We start from the raw sequence: 18,790 nt of genomic DNA on the forward strand, positions 1-18,790 counted from the left end.
ACGGATGCATTGTAACAACGTGTTCGTCTGCGGGTGGATCAGAACTTCCGTAACAAGATTCTCGGTAGCGTATTGAATCAGTCGTTCGCCTGAAATTTCATTCGTTCCGTTCGATTAAACCATCTACGGCACAGCCACCTGCGATACGTATCGTTCGAGCGCTCGTTCATCGAGAACGGACGCACGAGCGTAACGATTCGCAGATTGTTCAAACTCGTTAGCCAACTAAGGTTACAGATTTATCTAATGAGGAGAAATATCACGTAAATATCGAGTACCGTTTCGAGCTTCTTCACCCTCCGGGGCTTGTGCTACCAAGGCCAATAATTCTTTCTCCAAGTCTACGTGACAGCTGTCCTTGTCCCACGACAGGAATCCTGAAACAACGTGAAGAACGAGGTTCGCTATAATACAATGCTCGTATAGTCGCGAGTCGTGCGAATATTATGTATAATATTACCAGTTGTCTTGGCATTACACGCATGGAACGATGAAAGGTGCTATTACACGATATTTCGATGGTAACTTGATTATTATCACGACCTAGAACGACGCCGATACAATGTAATGGGTCATAACCAAGCACAACCACCCAAGAGACTGCACTACGCTGGCTTCATAAAGCGACGGCTATTCAATTGTCAGGGTCAAGTAACGTAAGGGTAAGGTTAAGAAGACGAGAATCGTTTCTTCATACTTGGTTTTAAGAATCAGATCTACGCGAAATCTACGCGAAGTCTACGCCAAGCTAACAAACCGTTAACCATGGCTAACGATGCGCGTACTCAACGGATATACGTTTATGGCTGAATCTCTCATTATTGTTTACCACGTGAACGGAGCGGGTATAGAAACCGAGGGAAAGGGTAGAAAGATGAGGCTAGAAAGGCTAGAGTAATGGTATCGCAATCAACCGATATTCCAGCAACTAAATGTTCAAAGTACAAGTTCAAAGTGAAATGAAATTACAAACAACGATAAACTGGAAACGGGAAAAGTCGTTCCGTGACGTCACGAATACCGCACCCCGTCACGTGGTTGATTCTGTAGTAGCCATCAATCGATCGTTGCGTATCCTGTGCACCCACTTCTCTGTATTCTCTCTCTCTCTCTCTCTCTATTCCCGTCTACCTATGCGACTACGTTTCATCTGTTTTCGCGCACTTGCTCGCGAGACGAAAGCTACGAGAGCCAGATCTCAGCTAGGAAGTTTCGTCGCTTTTATTTCGACAGTAAATTTGCAGCGACATTGCACACTTGTATGCGTATACTCGAGACAAAATATCGAATGACAGCAGCTTATACGATGCGTGCTGCGCACAAGACCGTAAGGAAAGGAACGAATCAAAGGTGCGAATCGAGTCGCTATCGAATCGATGCGAAAAACGATGTAAATCCACTTGAGAAGATTCGAAGCAAGCATCGCTTTCCATAGAAGGGAGAATTATATTTGATTTATTATCCACGTACCATCTGATATGCGCAAGTGCAACGCATGTAATAAATATATAGGTAGCCATGTATGCACGCGTAACGTGCTCGTAACGACTGACGGAATATTCTGATGGTTAAATGACCGCGGATATATGATTAGGAGTATCGTGAACCATTTAAATGAGTCTATCGAGCCACAGAACCAGCAAGCTCCCTATGTCAAATTGATCGGAAGCCCTGGAGGTGATAGAAGAGAAGCCTTGCCGCACACGTAAGAGAAAGAGGACGGGGGAGAGAGTGCCCTTTAATACTTTACGACCCCTAAACACATTTTCTTTGTCAGAAATATTCGCGTACGCGGATATTGCTCGACTCCCGGCCTGGTTTAAACTCATTCCCGGTGTCCGTCTAATCTACGAGAACGCTAATCGTAACAGTAAAAAGTTCACTTTGATTCGCTCGCAGCAACGCCGCCGGTACAATACCTATAGAATATATTCCACGTACACACGTGTCGGTATATGTGGTATGTAGCTACCTAGGCAGTACTTAAAAACAGTGTGGTGAATATAGCGAGTTAAATATAGACAAAATCGTCGGTTTCTTCGTCGGAGCATTTACCCCACCTCTAACATAGCGTCCCTTAGAGCCACGCGCGTATTCCTTTCCATCTCGTTTCTCGATTTGCATCGACTTTCTTTCCTTCGTTTTCCTTTTCTCTCGCTTGACGACGGATACCCGAAACGTTAGGGGTTTGCCCAAACTATGTTTAGACGCAGTTTTCCGTTGTCTTTCACGCAACTGAGTCGCCCGCGTATTTGCTCGACCGATCAACCGATTTACGCGTCCAATTTACAACTCGAAATCAACCGTCTCCCGAGAAGCGTTACACGAAAATCATTCAAGATTACTCGCTACAAGAAAATTCGGCCTAATCGTTATCGCGCGATGCGTTCAGTAATAACAAGTGCACGCTACTGAACAAACCCCGAGGAAACCTTTCGTCGTTTAAAAGGGGTCAAAAAGATTCTTCAAAAATTGCTGACGTTGCCCCGCAATTCACTTGTCGAGAAAAAAGAAACACTCGGCCTCGAACGAGGTCGACGACGAGCCGTTCTTCTAATCAGTTCTAATCGCCGCTATCGTCGTCGTCGCCGTCGTAGTCGTCGTAGTCGTAGTCGTAGCCGTCGTGACTGTGATCGCCGTGGCCGTCGTCGTTATTTAACGTCGGTACTACCAATGGGAAACGTTATTTGTAAAAACTAATGTTATCGTACTAAAAACTGATACACGACATCGGTGTACATCGAGCCTGGTTGAAACATTACGGAAATGTGGGCACACCCGAAGCGTAATCATAATCGATAAGCATTATTCGAAAGGGCTATGTACGGTCTTTGTAGAACAGTAGGTATAGAGAAATCGACCTATGCTCGTAAGCGTAGCTATTTATACATGTACGTTCAAGACCAGGGCGAAGACCCGATCCAACTGGTTTGTCAAAGATATTATCGAAAGTTAAGAATTAACTTGAGTTAACTCGAGTCAAGTTTGCGAGCGAAGCGTGTCGTTAAACATTCCTATCGACTGGCACAGATCACCAAGAAATAACCACGAAACGATCGGCGCCTGTCCATTTGTTTCGCGTCCGTCATGACGTTTCAAACCGAGACTCGAATGGAATCGGAAAACGCCGATAACGTTCTCCTTCGAAACATAAAACTACCACAGAAACGATATTCGTTCGTTCCCATGTACCGATACCTATGCATCGTGCTTCGCGAACAGTTGCTTTCAATATTATCAAAATGAAAGCGAACGCAGCGAGAAACCTTCGAATAAAAATTTGTCACTCGACAAGTAAGATCCGCGGGTTACTCTAGGGGTCAGGTTCAAGAACAAGGTAATCGTGAAACGGAGTTTCACGACTCGAAGAGCACGATGCGCGAGAGAGCAAATCACTGGCGAATGCCGTGGTAAAATTAGACACACTATATTCAGTTGCACGTACGAGGAAACTATAACGGTAGCCGTGAACGTTTACCGAACATCGTATCATCGTTCTACACGAAATCTAACAAACATTCGAGGCTCGAACGCAACGGCGACGTTTCATTCGGCACGGTAGTACGACGTCGTTGAAAAAGATTTCGTCCGTCTTGAACACTGGAACGCACACGTATAGATTTCCAGAAAGTTTCGCGTCCGCGTCGGATCGCCTCGCGAAATCCATGTAATTTTCCGAAATTCTCAAACCGTTTCCAACATCTGCGCGCACATCCATGCGTGCACCGTGCGTGCACCGTGCGAGCATATTCATGTGTACGCGCGTGCATGTACATGCCGCGAGTGTAATCTCCAACGGATCCCTCCATACGAGAGACCTTCCGGATATTACAAGCATCGTGTAACTCCAACTTTCTCGATGCTCCCCACGTCCTCAATCATGATTCATGCCGACAAGTATGCCTTCCTACCTTGCGTATGTGTCGATACTCGTGCAATATCCGCGAATACATGTACACGCGTTCACTGACTCGCGCGGCATCATCGTATCAGTCTTATCCGATCGCGTTGCCGAACGCCGATTCACCGGTGAGTCGTCCAAAATACTAGAAACATTTCGTAGCGGCCTACTGCGCTCGCTACCGGTTAAATCAGTGAAATTTTTCGAACCGCATACCCGCGAGCCGTTCCTACCTTGCCTCGTAATCATTTCCGAGGGTTCGAATGTGAGTCATACTCACGAAACTTGCTGCTCGTTGGTTAGCACGTTCCATTGTGTCCGTCGCATACGAAACGATCGGTACGGGAACACACGCGTACGCGTTGAATCGATCAGCATTTTCGTCGCAGGCGTAATATTCTAGTCGAGCAATTACTTGAAGGAATCGAGCCTCTCGATATATCTACGAATTATTCGTCTTGTAGAGCGCGACTTAATTCTCGCATGCATCGCTCCAGCTAATCAATAACTTTCGAATGGCCTGTACGCTAATCATGTTACTCCGAATTTTCTTCATCCTGCGCCTCCTCCTCCTCCTCCTCCTCCTCTTAGTTCTCCTCTTACTCCTCCCCCTCCTGCAGCTCCCCCTGCCGCCTCCTCCTTCTTCTCCATTCTCTTCCTTCCCCCTCCGCCCCTTTTTGCTAATCCATTTCTTCGCGCCTAGTTTCGTTATTCTATCATTTTCCTCGATTCTTTCTCAACTGACGGCAGCCTGCTCGTACGCCTCCGCTTCTTTCCCATTTTCCACCCTCTGCGTCGCTTTCGTTACACGCGTGCATGGAATCATTGCGCGCTCAACCGCGGAAAAGGGTGACGAAATAATGTCGTCATTTTGGCTTAGCGACAGTTTTCACTACCAACCGAGTGGATGGATTATTGATCCAAGTTCTGGGGACTGCGGGGATGACTGTGGACTGGTACCAACATGCGCATGCCGCGCCAACCTTTCGCTACACACACTTTTCCACCTCCTACAATTTCTTTTATTTTCCCCACCCCATCCGAGATTCGACATTCTAAGAAATTAAGGGAATTCGACTCGTCTGCCCATTTCGTCGAACGTTAAAGTTGCCCGAGTACTTCGTCGCGTCTTCGATGAAAAAACTTTTGCCTTTTTCCTCCTGTAACGATCCTGTAACGATCCGGTTCGATCGTGCCCGCGATCGATCTCAAACCGGCGATCAACGACTCGCCGATAACCAACGAGCCAACAAACTACCTGCCGCCCAATTTTCTCTATCTAACCAACGTCCGCGCACAAACTCCGCCTAGCAACAAGCGGAACTTGGGAAGTTGCTAGGTAAGTCCGCCCGATAAATCGGAAGGAATATGTACGCACACCGAAGAAGAACCGTTACCACCTGATACCACGCGTGGAAGTAACACGTAACGAGCCCGCGTATAATCGTAACAGCAATCATTGTGGCTAATAATGCGCGAGGATCGTATTTGCGTGTTTCTATATGCTTATCTAATATATTATGTATTATATATTATGTTGCATAGGTACTATCCGTTGCGTAAAATCGATATTTCTTCTTGCCAATGCTTGCCAACGAACAAGAGTATAAAGCAGGAGCGGAGACACTTACCTTTCGAAAGACGATTCAGAATGAGATCTTTGTGTTGCGCGGTGTGAGGTTCTGGAAGCACGACGAGAAGGTAGCAACCACTTAAAGGCGACGGCGGTGGATGCTGCTGAGATCCCGGTGGCATTACACTGCCGGTCACCGGAGTAACCGGAGACATATTCTGTTCAACATTCGACGGCGATGTTGTAGTGGTTTCGTCCCCTCCTCCTCCTCCTCCTCCTCCTCCTCCTCCACCTTCACCGGTAGGATCCGTGGCACTCATTACTAAGAAAAAATCAAACACACGAGTAATTAATCTTCGGGTCGAAGCCTACATTTCGTTTTTATCCTCGTTCCAACTTTTTCCCACAGAGAGCAGGGAGAAGACACCTCCTGGGAGATGTTACTTCATGATCGTCACACGAACGGAATATTTGAAGAATCGACGATTAGATTGAACTGACTCTACACCTTGAGGAAAAACGTCCGATTATCGCACGCGCACCAACCACTGTCACTGCTTCTTGCCGTGTCTGACACATGACATCATCTTTCCACTAGCAGCGTTCGAAAAGAGGAAAATTCGTACTTGATCCCTCTCCCCCCTCGTTCTCGTGTCGTCCGATTCTTATTAGTATCGTTATGCTTCTTATCCGATCGATCGTTCGTATTATTCTATAGAAATTAGATAGCTACTCGTTGCACGCATCGCGTACGCATCTATCGATACTTTATCCGTCCACTGGTTCACCGATCGAGCAATTGCCACTGAATTCTTCGTTCGAGAAGTGTACGTTCGAAAGCAGTAGTAGTGACGACTGTAAAACGTTAAATGGGAAGCTGTATCGATCCTCTTTTGAAAATTCGATATGTGTCAATTCTGTGCCGGCCGACATATATAACCCTCGTCTCGATTCGTCGTAACGATATTTAAACGAAATTCGTACATTCCAACACTGGCGATGCGGATAAGAATTACGGTTACGGCAGGTTATTTCTCTGGTCGGATCGATGCATCGCATCCTTTCGAAGTAAATGAACAAGGAGTGAAATCTAATACTGGATTGATGTCGGAACGTTACCGAGGCAAGAAAATTTCGAAGAAATCGCACAAGGATGTCACCGCGTTGTCCTACCACGATTTCATGCGGACAACTTTGACGTTTAATATTGCGCAGGATCTGCACGACCCTTTTCCCTGAAAAGCGCTAGGGCTATGTCCTATCGTCCAGTGCGCAGGACCCGAGACTCTCCGCAACAGCCTTAGATCATTGATCCAAATTCTGGCCGACCGACTAGAAAACAGGACAGAAATATTTATTTTCACTTATCGATCTCGCTTGGTTTTCGACAAATTTCAATTTCGCAATGGGCACGACGATCAAGAATTCTCGCGATTCCAACCAGAAGCTGATCCGATACACCGAATCTCCGATTTCCCTGAAATTCCGCACTGCTGCAGGCTTATCGATGTACCTTATACTTATTCGAAATCCCCTGTGTACAATACAGAAACGACCAACGGAATTTAACTCGTGAATTCGAACGCGTCTAATATTTCTTTGAATGTTGGAACGCCGAAGAGAAAAGTCGAACGATCGTTGCTATCGAGTAGATACCGACACTGCGGTGCACCCCTCTAGCAGCAACCCTCTCCGAACACCACCCGATAAGTCGATACAATCTATACGGTCTTACGAGTCTGAAGATTCGTCGAAATTCGCTGTGCGACGTTCATTCGAAAGAATGCGAATCGCATAAGAATCGATGTCAGAAAGATACATACGTGGCTTACCTCTCTACGTCTGCTTGCTCCCGTCTACTCTCCCTCTTAAATTTCCAGCTTCTCGATATATATTGTAAAAGGCTCCTCCTCCTCCTTCTGCAGGAAGTGTAACACACGAGCGAGAGCAAAGCGTCTGCCGAAGAAAGTCCGAGTTTAAATCGAATACAGTTCGTCTCGCAGCGGTCTGCTTTCTCGTCTAAGCTTGGAATCGCTCCACCCGACTCACCTTGTCCTTTTCGTGTACCGTGGCGCGTGCATAGGCAGAGCAAAAGGGAGAGAGAGAGAGAGAGAGAGAGAGAGAGAGAGAGAGGAGAGAGAGAGAGAGAGTGTGTGTGTGTGTATGTGTATGTGTGTATGTGCGAATCTATGTATGAGATGGATAAGGAAAAGGGGCGGAAGGGAGGGAGAGACGGCGACAAAGAGAGAATATGTGGATATATGTACGTGTGTATGCCGTATCTCTCTGCCCTACGTGGGTTTGTGTTCGCGTGTTCGTGTTTGGCTGGGAGCGCGTGCCGTGTTCCGTGTGTGAGCGAGTGTGTACGTGTGAGAGAGAGGGAGAGAGATAGAGACAGAGAGACAGAATAAAAAGGAACGATAAAAAAGGAATAAAGGGTAAATGACAGGAGGCTGGTGTTTCTCCCGTAAAAGATGAGTCGAAGGGTCGGTACACTAAATGCTGATCGAGGCGATGAATACTAAAGGAAACGTATGCGAGAGACTCCAATGTAAGGAATAGAAACGACGTTTCTCTTCTGACGAACTTGTATGTGAGCTACGATTCACGAATTTCTGTCTCTTCTCCCTGCGTCCCGAGCAACGATAGAACTAGATGTACTCGGCAGCAACACTCGCGTTGCGGGCTGCCGGCTCTCTGACGAACTTGACGATAGCCTGCATCGCTGGCACACAAAAGCACCCCCTTCCTTGCGATCGTTCCAGTATCCCCACTAACGTTGCGCCGTCGCGCCGACTCGATTACTCGACTCGCGCAGTTCAGACGCTACTTCCACAACCTCCTTGGTTTAAAACGCCACACCGTCGCATCGTCGAAAACGGTGCAACGCGAACGTGGAGATACGGTTGGATGTATGAAGGAGGAACCACGCATGCACACCTATGAACAGGTACACGTACACCGCCTAGGGATGAGCCACTGCTGGCGCAGCGTATGTATGCGTAACCCCGGCTATGACACGGAACCGGCAAGCCGGCCGGCGCGGCGAAGCAGCGTCGTGACGCGTCGCGTCGCGTCGCGTCGCGTCGCGTCGCCTCGCCTCGTCAGAAGCTGCCGGTACCGAGGGAAAGGACTTGCACCGGAAACGAGTGCGAAACGAACAACGAGAAACCGCCGAGACTTCGGGGCCGCATTCTGCAGTGCAAGACCGATTACTCGAGGAAAAATGTTACTAGGCGAAATAATGGCCGGTCGAGTAACACGCGATACAAAGACCTGCCATCGCACCGGCAGGTACATTTTAACGACAAACCAGAAATTCCACGTTACTTCTCAAACCCGAAACGTCAAGTTTCATCTGAATTTCCCATGTTTCGTTGTTACCTGCTAATCGAACTTGCAAGATTATTCGCAAGATTCCTGTCGACGCTCTGTCTTCTATGGAAAATATTACGGGTAATCGTACCTTGGTCCCTTTAAATTCGTACCCTTTAAATTCCTTTAAAAACCGTTGTTCCACCGATACATCGGTACATTACACGTGCATGCATGTGGGTACACGCGACGCCATCGCTGTTTCTGCCACAGTTTTTGGGTTAGTAACCTCACAGATGAGCGAACGGCGCGAGGATATTTTCTTTTCGTTACGCTTACATGCACCCCGTCTGTTGTCCTCGGCTCGAAAACGAATATTTTTCTATCGGATTTAGAAACATTTAGTGGAAACGTTCCACGTACTTTCTTATTCCAATGGACAACTGTGCAGACGATACAGCTCTCGACACGGCATAAATACGCTTTGTTACGCTTATCATATTCAATCGCAATTTTACGAATCCTTTACAGCAGTTGTACCTGCTTTGAACGGTCGGCGAGTTTTGCGCTAGAAATCAACCTGCGGTTCAATGATAATTACGAATCGGCCGTCCGAGATATCTGGCATTTGCGTACATTTTCCTGGGATTTTTCGATCTATACCTATACTAGCCGCATAGTCCTCGTGTTTTACACCACGGCAATATTATTTATGATTTACGTTCACTGTACGTCTGCTGAAATTAGTGTCACTGCAGAGGCGAATCGCGCTGCGATCAAGATATTTATGGGGATCGTAAGGCCGATTTGTCGATTCGTAAACATCCTGTATTGCCGCAGTGCAATTCACACTCACAGTCCAGTAACGAACCAGTACACGTTCCTTACAGTACACTTTATTCTAGAAATGTCTTGTAATGAAAACATTATTCAATCGATGTATCATCAAGAGAGATTAGACATCGAGATGTAACCGTTTTCTCATGGTTAATTCAAAGGAAAAGCAACCGGAAACTACTACGCGAAATGCGACAATTAATCAAATACCGATATCGATATCAGTGAAATTCCTCGAATTCATCATTTTCGAACAAGACTGTTCCGCATTTGTGTTTCCCTTGATTCTCATGAACATTCTTATTCCGCTGCTTTCCTTTTTCCTTTAGTTCGGATTCGATCAAGCCCGATCAGGACACGAGCTGGAACTTTCACAGTAGTAGCCGTAGTGCGCGGCGCTAGTATTGACCGGCACCCCTTTACTAACCGTGTTAAGAACATCGGAAACCAAAATATAGAAACATCTTATCGAGTTGAACACACCCAAAACACCATCTTTTACCGTTACTGCGCTTCACCCCGTATCCCGTTCCCCATTCCGTCTGCCCAACGCGATCGTGTCGGATTGCAAATGTGTAGGACCTACGCAGGACGTAACGACGACGCGTATACCCTTTCGGAAGCCACGCGTACTCGTCCGGCAGAAGCTTACTCGGGCGAAAGTATCAAATGCATATGCGGAAATGCGAAACAACGCAGCACACGGCTGCAGTTAACAAGTGTCCAGTGTGCGCAATAAAACAAGGAGAACGGAACGATACTTGGTGACCGCTCAAAGAATTCCTCAACTTGTTCGGTGAACGCCTGCATTGCAGATGTATTATATCTCGAGTGTATCCCCATCGTGGAAACGGAATTTCCAACGCTTACCAGAAACGTAACGTTTCTTTCGCAGTACAAGTATCATCGGTGCATTGCACCGCGATCGAACGTTATAAGCAATTTTATCGATTTCACACGTATTACCAATCGCATTATACGGGCACGATAGTTTCTCCGTTAGATGACGTTCCCGCGGCGAGTAAACACTCGACTTACGCATGGTATAAGTCGTTGGCATAAATGGTTGGCATAAATACGCATCGAAGCTTCTGCCTGCTCTTAGCGCGATTCAAATATTAATTATCAAATCCGCGACCGAAAGCCTGGCCAAGCATAACGAAACACGAGACTTTCTCGTTCAGGAACCGTTCGGTACACTTACATCCGCTTATGCTTGGTAAGCAAGTGAATTCTTCCATCGACGTTTCGTTATTACATCGTTCGAATTACTGTATGTACGTTTCGCGTTCGCTGTCTCGTGCTCCGTACCAAGTGACGCGATTCTTTCAGCAGCTAGAACAATTCCCGTGTGGCCTCCTTCTCTAGATTTCGAATTCTTTTCTCGCGATAAAACACGTTTACATGTGCCTCTCTCGATGCCTGTACAACCGACCATAAATTGATTACTTCTTCATCTATTTTCCTTCGACGGACCTTTAGACCCGATTAAAGAAACTTGCGGTGCATGCTTTCGAATTATTTCCTACTTCCTTCTACCGCTTGAATCGCGCCGTAATCGTTCGCTTCTCGCCGAATAATTGCATTCGAGCAACCATGTGACGTTGGACGCTACAGTTGGAGGCATTCGGCGGTGTTACACGAAGACATTCGAGTATCCGAAATGTTCTAGTGAACCCAAAAAACTGATTTTATCGGAAGAGGCAGAAGCTGGTGGGGCGTTTACGAGGCGCCACGACGACGGCGTCTCATCGATCTGACTAGCCGAATACCGCAGCCACTTACAATATACACCGACTGTATATCCTAGTGCCATAGGAAATCCACATATCCGCAGAGAATCGCCAACCACCGCGAAAGAACATGTTACCGTGCCTCTATCATGTTCGTTATTTGTGCGCCTTTGCAACACCACTTTCAGCACTGTTACTGCAAAGTCTGTCACTTCGATTCACCGCCAACAACTCTATTATCAGCTCACGGTAAAAACGAACAAACAGATTTTCCCCTCTTGTCCGATTCACTTTTCCATCGTGTCAATCGAGCGAAGAACCAACAAATTCATAGCAAGACGAACAATCCTATCATGGTTCCGCCGTCGCGGAAGCATTCGGCTTTTTTACACTATTCGATGTACTCGATCTACTCGGTGCAACCAATATTCGGAAATTTACGCGGACAATACACCACCATAAGCGATATCAGAAATTCCCACAGATGAATGCACACCTCTCCCTAATAATCTCCATCTCGTCGTTTACGTAAGAGTTTTATGCGGTAGACAATCGATTCCCTGTGCCGTTTTCCACCTATAGTTCCATCCATCTTGAGACTTTTTTACAGGTTCATCGGTGGAAAATGATGCTAAGGAAGTCGACAAAAGAATATTTTATACTTCCTAATTGCAATCCGCCGAATGATAGATTTCCAGTCGAAGAAGCTTAATGCCTTTCCGAGTCTGAATACAAACCCATCGTTCCAATGCTGCGCGCGAATCTACCTACGTATATTCTATTAAATAACCATCTATTCTATTCTACCCATCGCCGTTAATATTTCACAGAAATCCGCCCCAGCTGTGTATCCGATCCATTCTTGTTTCCTGCGAAATTCCATACAGTTATTTCACTCTTTACGGATCATTGGAGAACGTCTCTTTGCTCGTATGGATCCGCACACTTACTCTTCCTATTTAGCGACGAAATTAACGATACCTCTGTAGAACATGTAACAATAATTCGTATATTCATTGGAAACAAAAAGTATCGTCTATAAATTTCCGCTGATTTTTTCTGATAATTCGCCGCGACAAACAACGATTCGAACATGCCCTCCAGTAAACGAAGTAACCATATCATTTCCCGCTATGCATATGTTACAAATGTATTCGACCCTTCCAATTTCCAGTTCCCCTCTGCGGTGCAATTTTGCGAATCGATATTGTGCGCCAACAACTCTGTTACTTGCATCAATTTTTATTAGTATTCACTTGCTGTTCTTTAGAAGTGGCCAACTTCTTAACCTACTTTATTGACTTATCCCATTTACCGATCGTTATATGTGTTTCGTTGCTAAGATTGTCAATCTTACAATATGCTTTTCAGTTTTTGTAAACATTTATTCGTTTGTCTTTACTCTGTAAAAGTAATAATAAATATAGCCGATAAATTACCAACTAAGCTACGAAATATTACACGCTGAGCCATCTACGGCAACACTCGTAAGCCTCTGGTACAGATTACATCGATATACGTATATCGATATACGTGTAGGTCGATTTTCTCACTAGATGGCGAAACTGTCCACTCTACATTCTTCGCGTTTCATTATTTTATGGTGCAATCGAGTTACGAAACGTCAAACGTAAAATGGTGATTTCGATAACGCTGTCATTTAAAAACATTGATTACAACTATACATTGTACACATAGAAATTACATATATAAATGTCCAACAAAGATGAAAATACATTTTGTAAGAAAATGCGTAAAGCTACGAGAGAAATTCATACGGTCAGTGACGCTTTAGTGAATGCAAAATTAGCATTTGGTAAGACGAATTACACATTTTGGATAAAATACTATTATCATTTTACAAAACTACATCGTTTCTGTGCAATATCTTCGCAATTTAGATTAGTCGTTAGATCGCAACATTCAAATTTTACTTTTCAACACCTTTTTCAAATCTTTTCTTAATATAGTGAAATATACTTTGTGTAATGTAGTTTGATAATAGTATTGAACGATACGCAACATACCTCGAGATCCTTACAAAACAAAGTAATCGTAACAATCTACCAGGATCTGTAAATCTTTCTTCTCTGAAATTTTCTCACGTATCTTTTACTTGCAACAGGATTTCTCAATGATTCTGTGTGGGCAGATGGTCTTTTAGTATTTTATGAAATCTTCAGATATTTAGAAGGTGCTATGATCAGATTGAAAACTACTAAAATAGGATTATTTCCAGTTGACAAACTTTCTCGTGTAAAAGCCTTCGAACGTGACCTAGACTTTTATTTAGGAAAGGATTGGATGAAAAACTACAGCCCTAGGTATTATCATACTATAACGCTTTTTTTTATAAATGCAAATACATTTTATTTTACGTATTTATAATTTCCTTATGCCAGGATTTTACTAGTAAATATGTTCGTATTCTATAGAATCGCATGCTCTTCTCGCTTCTGTTACTGCACAAATTATATTCATTTTTATAACAATGTAAAGTCAATTATCGTCGTTGCTCATTATTTCTATATTCGTGTGTTCCTTTCTCTCTTAAATAACTTCAATTTCTTTCGTTCAGTGTCCATGTTTAACATTGTTTCATGCTTTAGGGACAGTGTTGTTAAATATTTGATGCATTTAAGGGAAATAGAAGATACCGATCCTACATTACTGATAGCATACATTTACCACCTGTATATGGGTCTTCTTAGCGGAGGAATTATTCTACGTAAAAAGCGGCAACTCACGCAAAAAGTGTTACCGTTTAAAAATATTCGCGCGGTCGGTAATAACATTACAGATTTTCAATGTAATATCTTTGAACTTAAGCAAAATATGCGCGACACGATGAACAAGATTGCAGACATGTTGGACGAGGACACGAAAAATAAACTTATCGAAGAGAGTAAAGTGGTTTTTGCATTAAATAATGAAATTATCAGAAGCGTGCAGGGTGTAGGTGCTGTTATATTTAAAAAAGCATTGTACTTTATTCTTATTATCACGTTCATTCTTTTAATCGTTCTCATTTTCTTCAAGTAATAAAAAATGTTTACTCGTCACTTTCCCAGCACATTCTATCGTAATACATATCTTTGACAATGTTTCTCTCTCATGTGAGAAGTAAATTTGTGTTTTCAAATAAATACTTCGATCGTTAAATGTCTCGTGTAAAACAACAACTCATCGAATCTCATCGTTTGCTAGTTTGATATTATTGTGCAATAATTTCTTACCAAGAATACAATGTACGCACAATTTTTTACACGCATAAAAATCACTATACATAAAACGAACAGTATTTTTTAACGCTGTAGTTCCCTCTGCAACGATTTCAAGTTATTCTTTACAATTGTACAGGTGTACCATTCTCTTATCGCACTTGAGTTATCTTAAACGCGTCATTAATAAACAAAACCGTTAAATACTTAATATCGATTACAGATCAACGCCTCGTTCATTTTATATTATTGTTCTTATCGTACACTGTTGGACCAATCAAGAGCAAAATACAATTCTAACGAGATGCTGTTACGAGATTACGAGTGTTTAAAATTATATTCGATTCGAAATTTTGACACGTAATCATCCATAAATCTACATAAATACCATTAAAAGTTAATACAATTATATAAGTATAGATTTGTAGAACAAATTTGTGGTTCTACCTTTTCCTTAAAAAAACAATAATCGTTTCTGTAAAATCAATTTATAAGCAACTAAGTATCGCTTGTTTATCAAACTTGAAGTGTTCCCAAATTATCGAACACAGCTGCGCGGAGTACTTCCGTGTTTCAAAATCGTCCGTCGGAAGGAATCGTGCGCTATAATCCATCGCAACGAATGGAGAAGATACAGTTTTTAAGTCTGTCGGTAATTTGCTTGCTGCTTTGTCAAATAATAAAGATTTTATATTTTCTTCTGAAATTTCGGTATTTCGAGATTTCCGCGATTGAGACAATTGATCTGGAAAAATATTGTATTCGTTTAACACGTGAGAAAACAAATAATTAAATCAATTTTTTCGTCACGCACCTGTTACAATTTCTTGCGTTTCATAATCAAACTCGTTATATTCTGAAGACTTAACGATAGGAATCAGTACAGATGCACAGGTTGGCCGACACCGTGGACTCTCCGTTAGTTGTTTCGCGAGAGTAGTCGAAGTTTCATCCTCGTTTTGTTCACCGAATAAATTACGTTTGATCGCTGCTTTTGATGTAGTACTTTTATTATCGTACACATTCTCGTACATACGCCGTGGACACTTGACCCAGACTTTGCTCCGAACGGGTGACGTGTTAGATTGTCGACAGTTTATGAAGTCTTTAATACTTGGAATATCACCCTAAAACAAATTTTTAAATACGTATCCTGAACATTTTGCGATACTGTTATAATTGGTCACCAGCGAAGCATAATTACTTGACCCGAATGAGTAAGTAGCTGTTGCTGTTGCTGTTGCTGTTGCTGTTGTTGTTGCTGTTGTTGTTGCTGTTGCTGTTTCCCTTTTGAAACAGTTTCGACATCGCCAAGAGATTTGTGTCTGTGTCTTCGTACAGTGTTTATATTTTTTTCCCGCAAATGTTTTTCTTGTATCCAACGTCTCATTCTCCTACAAAGAACAGAATACAAAAACATTAGAAAATATTTTAGCAAACATTTTGTTTCTGCAACTTCCATGCCCCCTTCCGTCTTTAATTCAAACAAAAGAGACAACTGAATTGTTTGATATGTCTCTCACCTAACGAAGGGAATTACCATGAAAAACGCATTTGGGCCAACTCCTATTTTTACTTTTGGTGTCATGTCCTTCTTGTTGTTAGGTAAATCTGCTAAAGAGAACCATTTCACATTTTTTATTTCCTTCCTTGTTTTCGGTTGAAATTTTGTATCTTTTTGAACACCGCATATTATATATAATCTCACAAATTGTTCATTTATCATCAATTCAATATACTCATTTTCATTTATCAAATTTGAAATGTCAAAGCCAGTCTCTTCCAAAACTTCTCTCACCGCGCAACGAGAAGGATCCTCGTCTGCATTGACCTTGCCTTTAGGAAAGCTCCAACTGTTTTTTGTCCAATAACTTTGTACAAGCAGTACTTTGGTTAAATTTTCATTCAACACGATAGCCCCAAATGTGGGAACATTTAGTTTATAATCTCGCCATTGTTCAAGAATGTTATCTATATTAGCGACGTGTGGTTTTAAAAACGGTATGTGGAAAAAAATGTGCGTAGCAAACTCTCTCATACTGCATGGTCTGAGTTTTGGATTTTCATCTGTACAATAGAAATCTAAATAGAACCAGTGAGCTAGTTCAATTTGAAAACATATTCGAACTAAATCTTTTCGCTCTTCTTCGGGCACATTGATGATAAATCGACTAAAAAGAAAATACACGTTGATCTTGAAATCAAACTAAACGATATATAAGAAACGTAATGCAATAAAACATATGCAAGTAAGTTAAATAATCACGAATGTTAACCTGCTAAGATCGTCAAGAATGTCCGATGGTAGCGAGTGATCCACCATTTCAGAAGTTAATGACACCGTTCTACAATTTTGTACGAATCGTTCCACGTTATTCGTTTAACGTGACGTTCTTCACCACGGAAATTCGTGATTATGAAATAAATGAATGGATCGTATACATCATTTCGCATCAAATGTCAACGTTAGTCGTGCCTTCTGAATCTTAATTTGCGCAGACTTTCTTCGTCAACTTGCGCCATCTGATGACGATTATTTACATTGAATAGAGAACAGAATCAAATATTTCAACTAGATAGTACTTATCTAACAACCGTTTAAGTACTTGTAATTTTGTGTCGCCGATAATGAATCACGAAAATCCCGATTACGAGTAATCGAGTGTACACTCTACCAACTAACAAACCGTAACAGAGATGTCCGACTTACTCCCCTCACGCTAGTAACTTTTCGTACGAAAAGTGTCACTGGAGTGCCTGCAGGCACCGATTTACACACCTTTTCTGTAAGAAGCTGAATAGGGCTTTAATAAGACAGATAGTAGTTATTTTTAGGTAATAGTACATAAGAAAATTATAATTACAAAGTATCGAAGAGAAATATACCGATGTGATAAGAAAACAGCAGAATGTCAACATGAAATTCCATTTCATTATTCAAAGGAAGAAACAGTTCATTTATTTTTAAATTTATGACAATACACGCGTAAGTGCACGTATGTGTAGAAATATTTTTCGTTTAACCGGCTAGCTTATTAATTTTAATACTTGCTGCAACACTGAATCTATATTATCGTCGTTATTTATAACTTCCAAATCCCAGGTAGACACATCATCCAAATTGCACTCTGTTTCCGAATCATCTATACCTATAGAAAATACGTGACATCAGAGTTAAAGCATTCTAACGTATTACACACAATAAAATTTTAACTTAACATACATATGAAAATGTTGTCAGTTAAATGGTGCATTTTATATTTACCTGGGACAAAGAACCATCCACGTTTTTTTCTTGTATCATCATCCGATACAATACGAATTGTTTTAGCTATGCCTTGAAAATTTTCCATAAACCATTGTATATCAGTTTTCCTTCGTACATCACTCACTATCCATATTGGTTTGTCATGTGCTAGGAAAGTAGATATACGTAAATTACATTATAGTTCAAAAAGGAGATGCGAGTACAATAGGGAGATACAATACTTTACCATTATACATATCTATGGCTGCACGACAAAAATAACCATAATCTTGGTTTCTAACACTCTCACCCCATTTAGCCATTTCAAGGCGGTAATTTTCTTTATATTCTCCATCTCCCAACAGTTCATCGATATCGAGATTCAAAGATTTAGCCCAATGAGATTTAATTGGCCCTGATAATTTAATAATAACGCTACTATCAAAACCAATTCTATAAAAATATATATTAATTATGTTGGACTAATTTTACTACAATTTACTATAATTAGTACAATCAATAATTTTTTACCTTTCCTGCAATATATTCGTAATAAAATCCTTGCCAGATTTCCTTTTCCCACTAAATAATAAAATTATTCGTGGATTCAGAGAATTTTTAATATTTGTTGAACAGTACTTGTGTGTAACATTTCCGGCCGCCATTTTGAACTCGAGACAAATCACAAGAATTATTCAAATTATGAACATTGACCGAAGGCGATTATTCATTTGTCCGCCTTTAAAACTCTCATAAATCTGCTCGCGTAGTACGCTCATACGTAAATTTACATGTATTCCTAAAATGAATACATTACATCGACTTTTTCTGAATGTTTATCCAAAATATTTTCGAACGTTCCTGAACGTTTCATGTTTTCCACAACTCGGATATATGTAATTTGTAAGCAGACAGTGCAAATTTAAACGACAACCACCAGACGATAATACAATAATAATTAAC

The 18,790-nt window shown here is 42.1% G+C and overlaps 4 protein-coding genes across 11 annotated transcripts in view; 1 reads left to right on the plus strand and 3 right to left on the minus strand.

Moving 5' to 3' along the window:
• The window catches only part of LOC116426855 (uncharacterized), a 33,499-nt gene extending 25,249 nt beyond the window's left edge, over nucleotides 1–8,250 (minus strand). The window contains exons 1-6 of one of the 6 annotated variants that reach the window (XM_076369340.1): nucleotides 7,524–8,250; nucleotides 7,307–7,430; nucleotides 6,594–6,806; nucleotides 5,533–5,796; nucleotides 279–377; nucleotides 1–89 (exon numbers count right to left, since the gene is read on the minus strand). The exon at nucleotides 1–89 is cut by the window's left edge and continues 84 nt beyond it. In XM_076369340.1, coding sequence (XP_076225455.1) covers nucleotides 1–89; nucleotides 279–377; nucleotides 5,533–5,794 — 450 coding nt within the window. In that variant the 5' untranslated portion in view covers nucleotides 5,795–5,796; nucleotides 6,594–6,806; nucleotides 7,307–7,430; nucleotides 7,524–8,250. The other 5 variants (XM_076369335.1, XM_076369342.1, XM_076369337.1 and 2 more) reach the window with 5 other exon arrangements.
• A 4,677-nt stretch (nucleotides 8,251–12,927) lies between these two features.
• Ho (heme oxygenase) lies at nucleotides 12,928–14,521 on the plus strand. Its single transcript, XM_031976453.2, has 3 exons — nucleotides 12,928–13,175; nucleotides 13,485–13,683; nucleotides 13,969–14,521. The coding sequence occupies exons 1-3, from the start codon at nucleotides 13,073–13,075 to the stop codon at nucleotides 14,399–14,401; spliced, it is 735 nt and encodes a 244-aa protein (XP_031832313.1). The 5' UTR covers nucleotides 12,928–13,072; the 3' UTR covers nucleotides 14,402–14,521.
• DCP2 (decapping mRNA 2) lies at nucleotides 14,309–17,590 on the minus strand. 3 transcript variants are annotated; one of them, XM_076372955.1, is made up of 7 exons: nucleotides 17,445–17,590; nucleotides 17,187–17,374; nucleotides 16,857–17,103; nucleotides 16,104–16,751; nucleotides 15,785–15,974; nucleotides 15,395–15,707; nucleotides 14,309–15,325 (listed from the first exon to the last, which is right to left on the minus strand). In XM_076372955.1, exons 3-7 carry the CDS (start codon nucleotides 16,901–16,903, stop codon nucleotides 15,069–15,071), a joined length of 1,455 nt encoding a protein of 484 aa, XP_076229070.1. In that variant the 5' UTR covers nucleotides 16,904–17,103; nucleotides 17,187–17,374; nucleotides 17,445–17,590; the 3' UTR covers nucleotides 14,309–15,068. The 3 variants fall into 3 exon arrangements, with proteins under 3 accessions (XP_076229070.1, XP_031832311.1, XP_031832312.1); XM_031976451.2 differs by having other exon boundaries at nucleotides 16,857–17,374; XM_031976452.2 differs by lacking the exon at nucleotides 17,445–17,590 and having other exon boundaries at nucleotides 16,857–17,392.
• Pmvk (Phosphomevalonate kinase) lies at nucleotides 17,509–18,661 on the minus strand. The gene is made up of 4 exons (XM_031976454.2): nucleotides 18,359–18,661; nucleotides 18,075–18,280; nucleotides 17,846–17,995; nucleotides 17,509–17,729 (listed from the first exon to the last, which is right to left on the minus strand). Exons 1-4 carry the CDS (start codon nucleotides 18,490–18,492, stop codon nucleotides 17,608–17,610), a joined length of 612 nt encoding a protein of 203 aa, XP_031832314.1. The 5' UTR covers nucleotides 18,493–18,661; the 3' UTR covers nucleotides 17,509–17,607.
• Nucleotides 18,662–18,790: the final 129 nt, after the last annotated feature.

This window comes from Nomia melanderi, chromosome 1 (assembly GCF_051020985.1).
Source record: "Nomia melanderi isolate GNS246 chromosome 1, iyNomMela1, whole genome shotgun sequence".
NCBI classification, from domain to species: Eukaryota; Metazoa; Arthropoda; class Insecta; order Hymenoptera; family Halictidae; genus Nomia; species Nomia melanderi.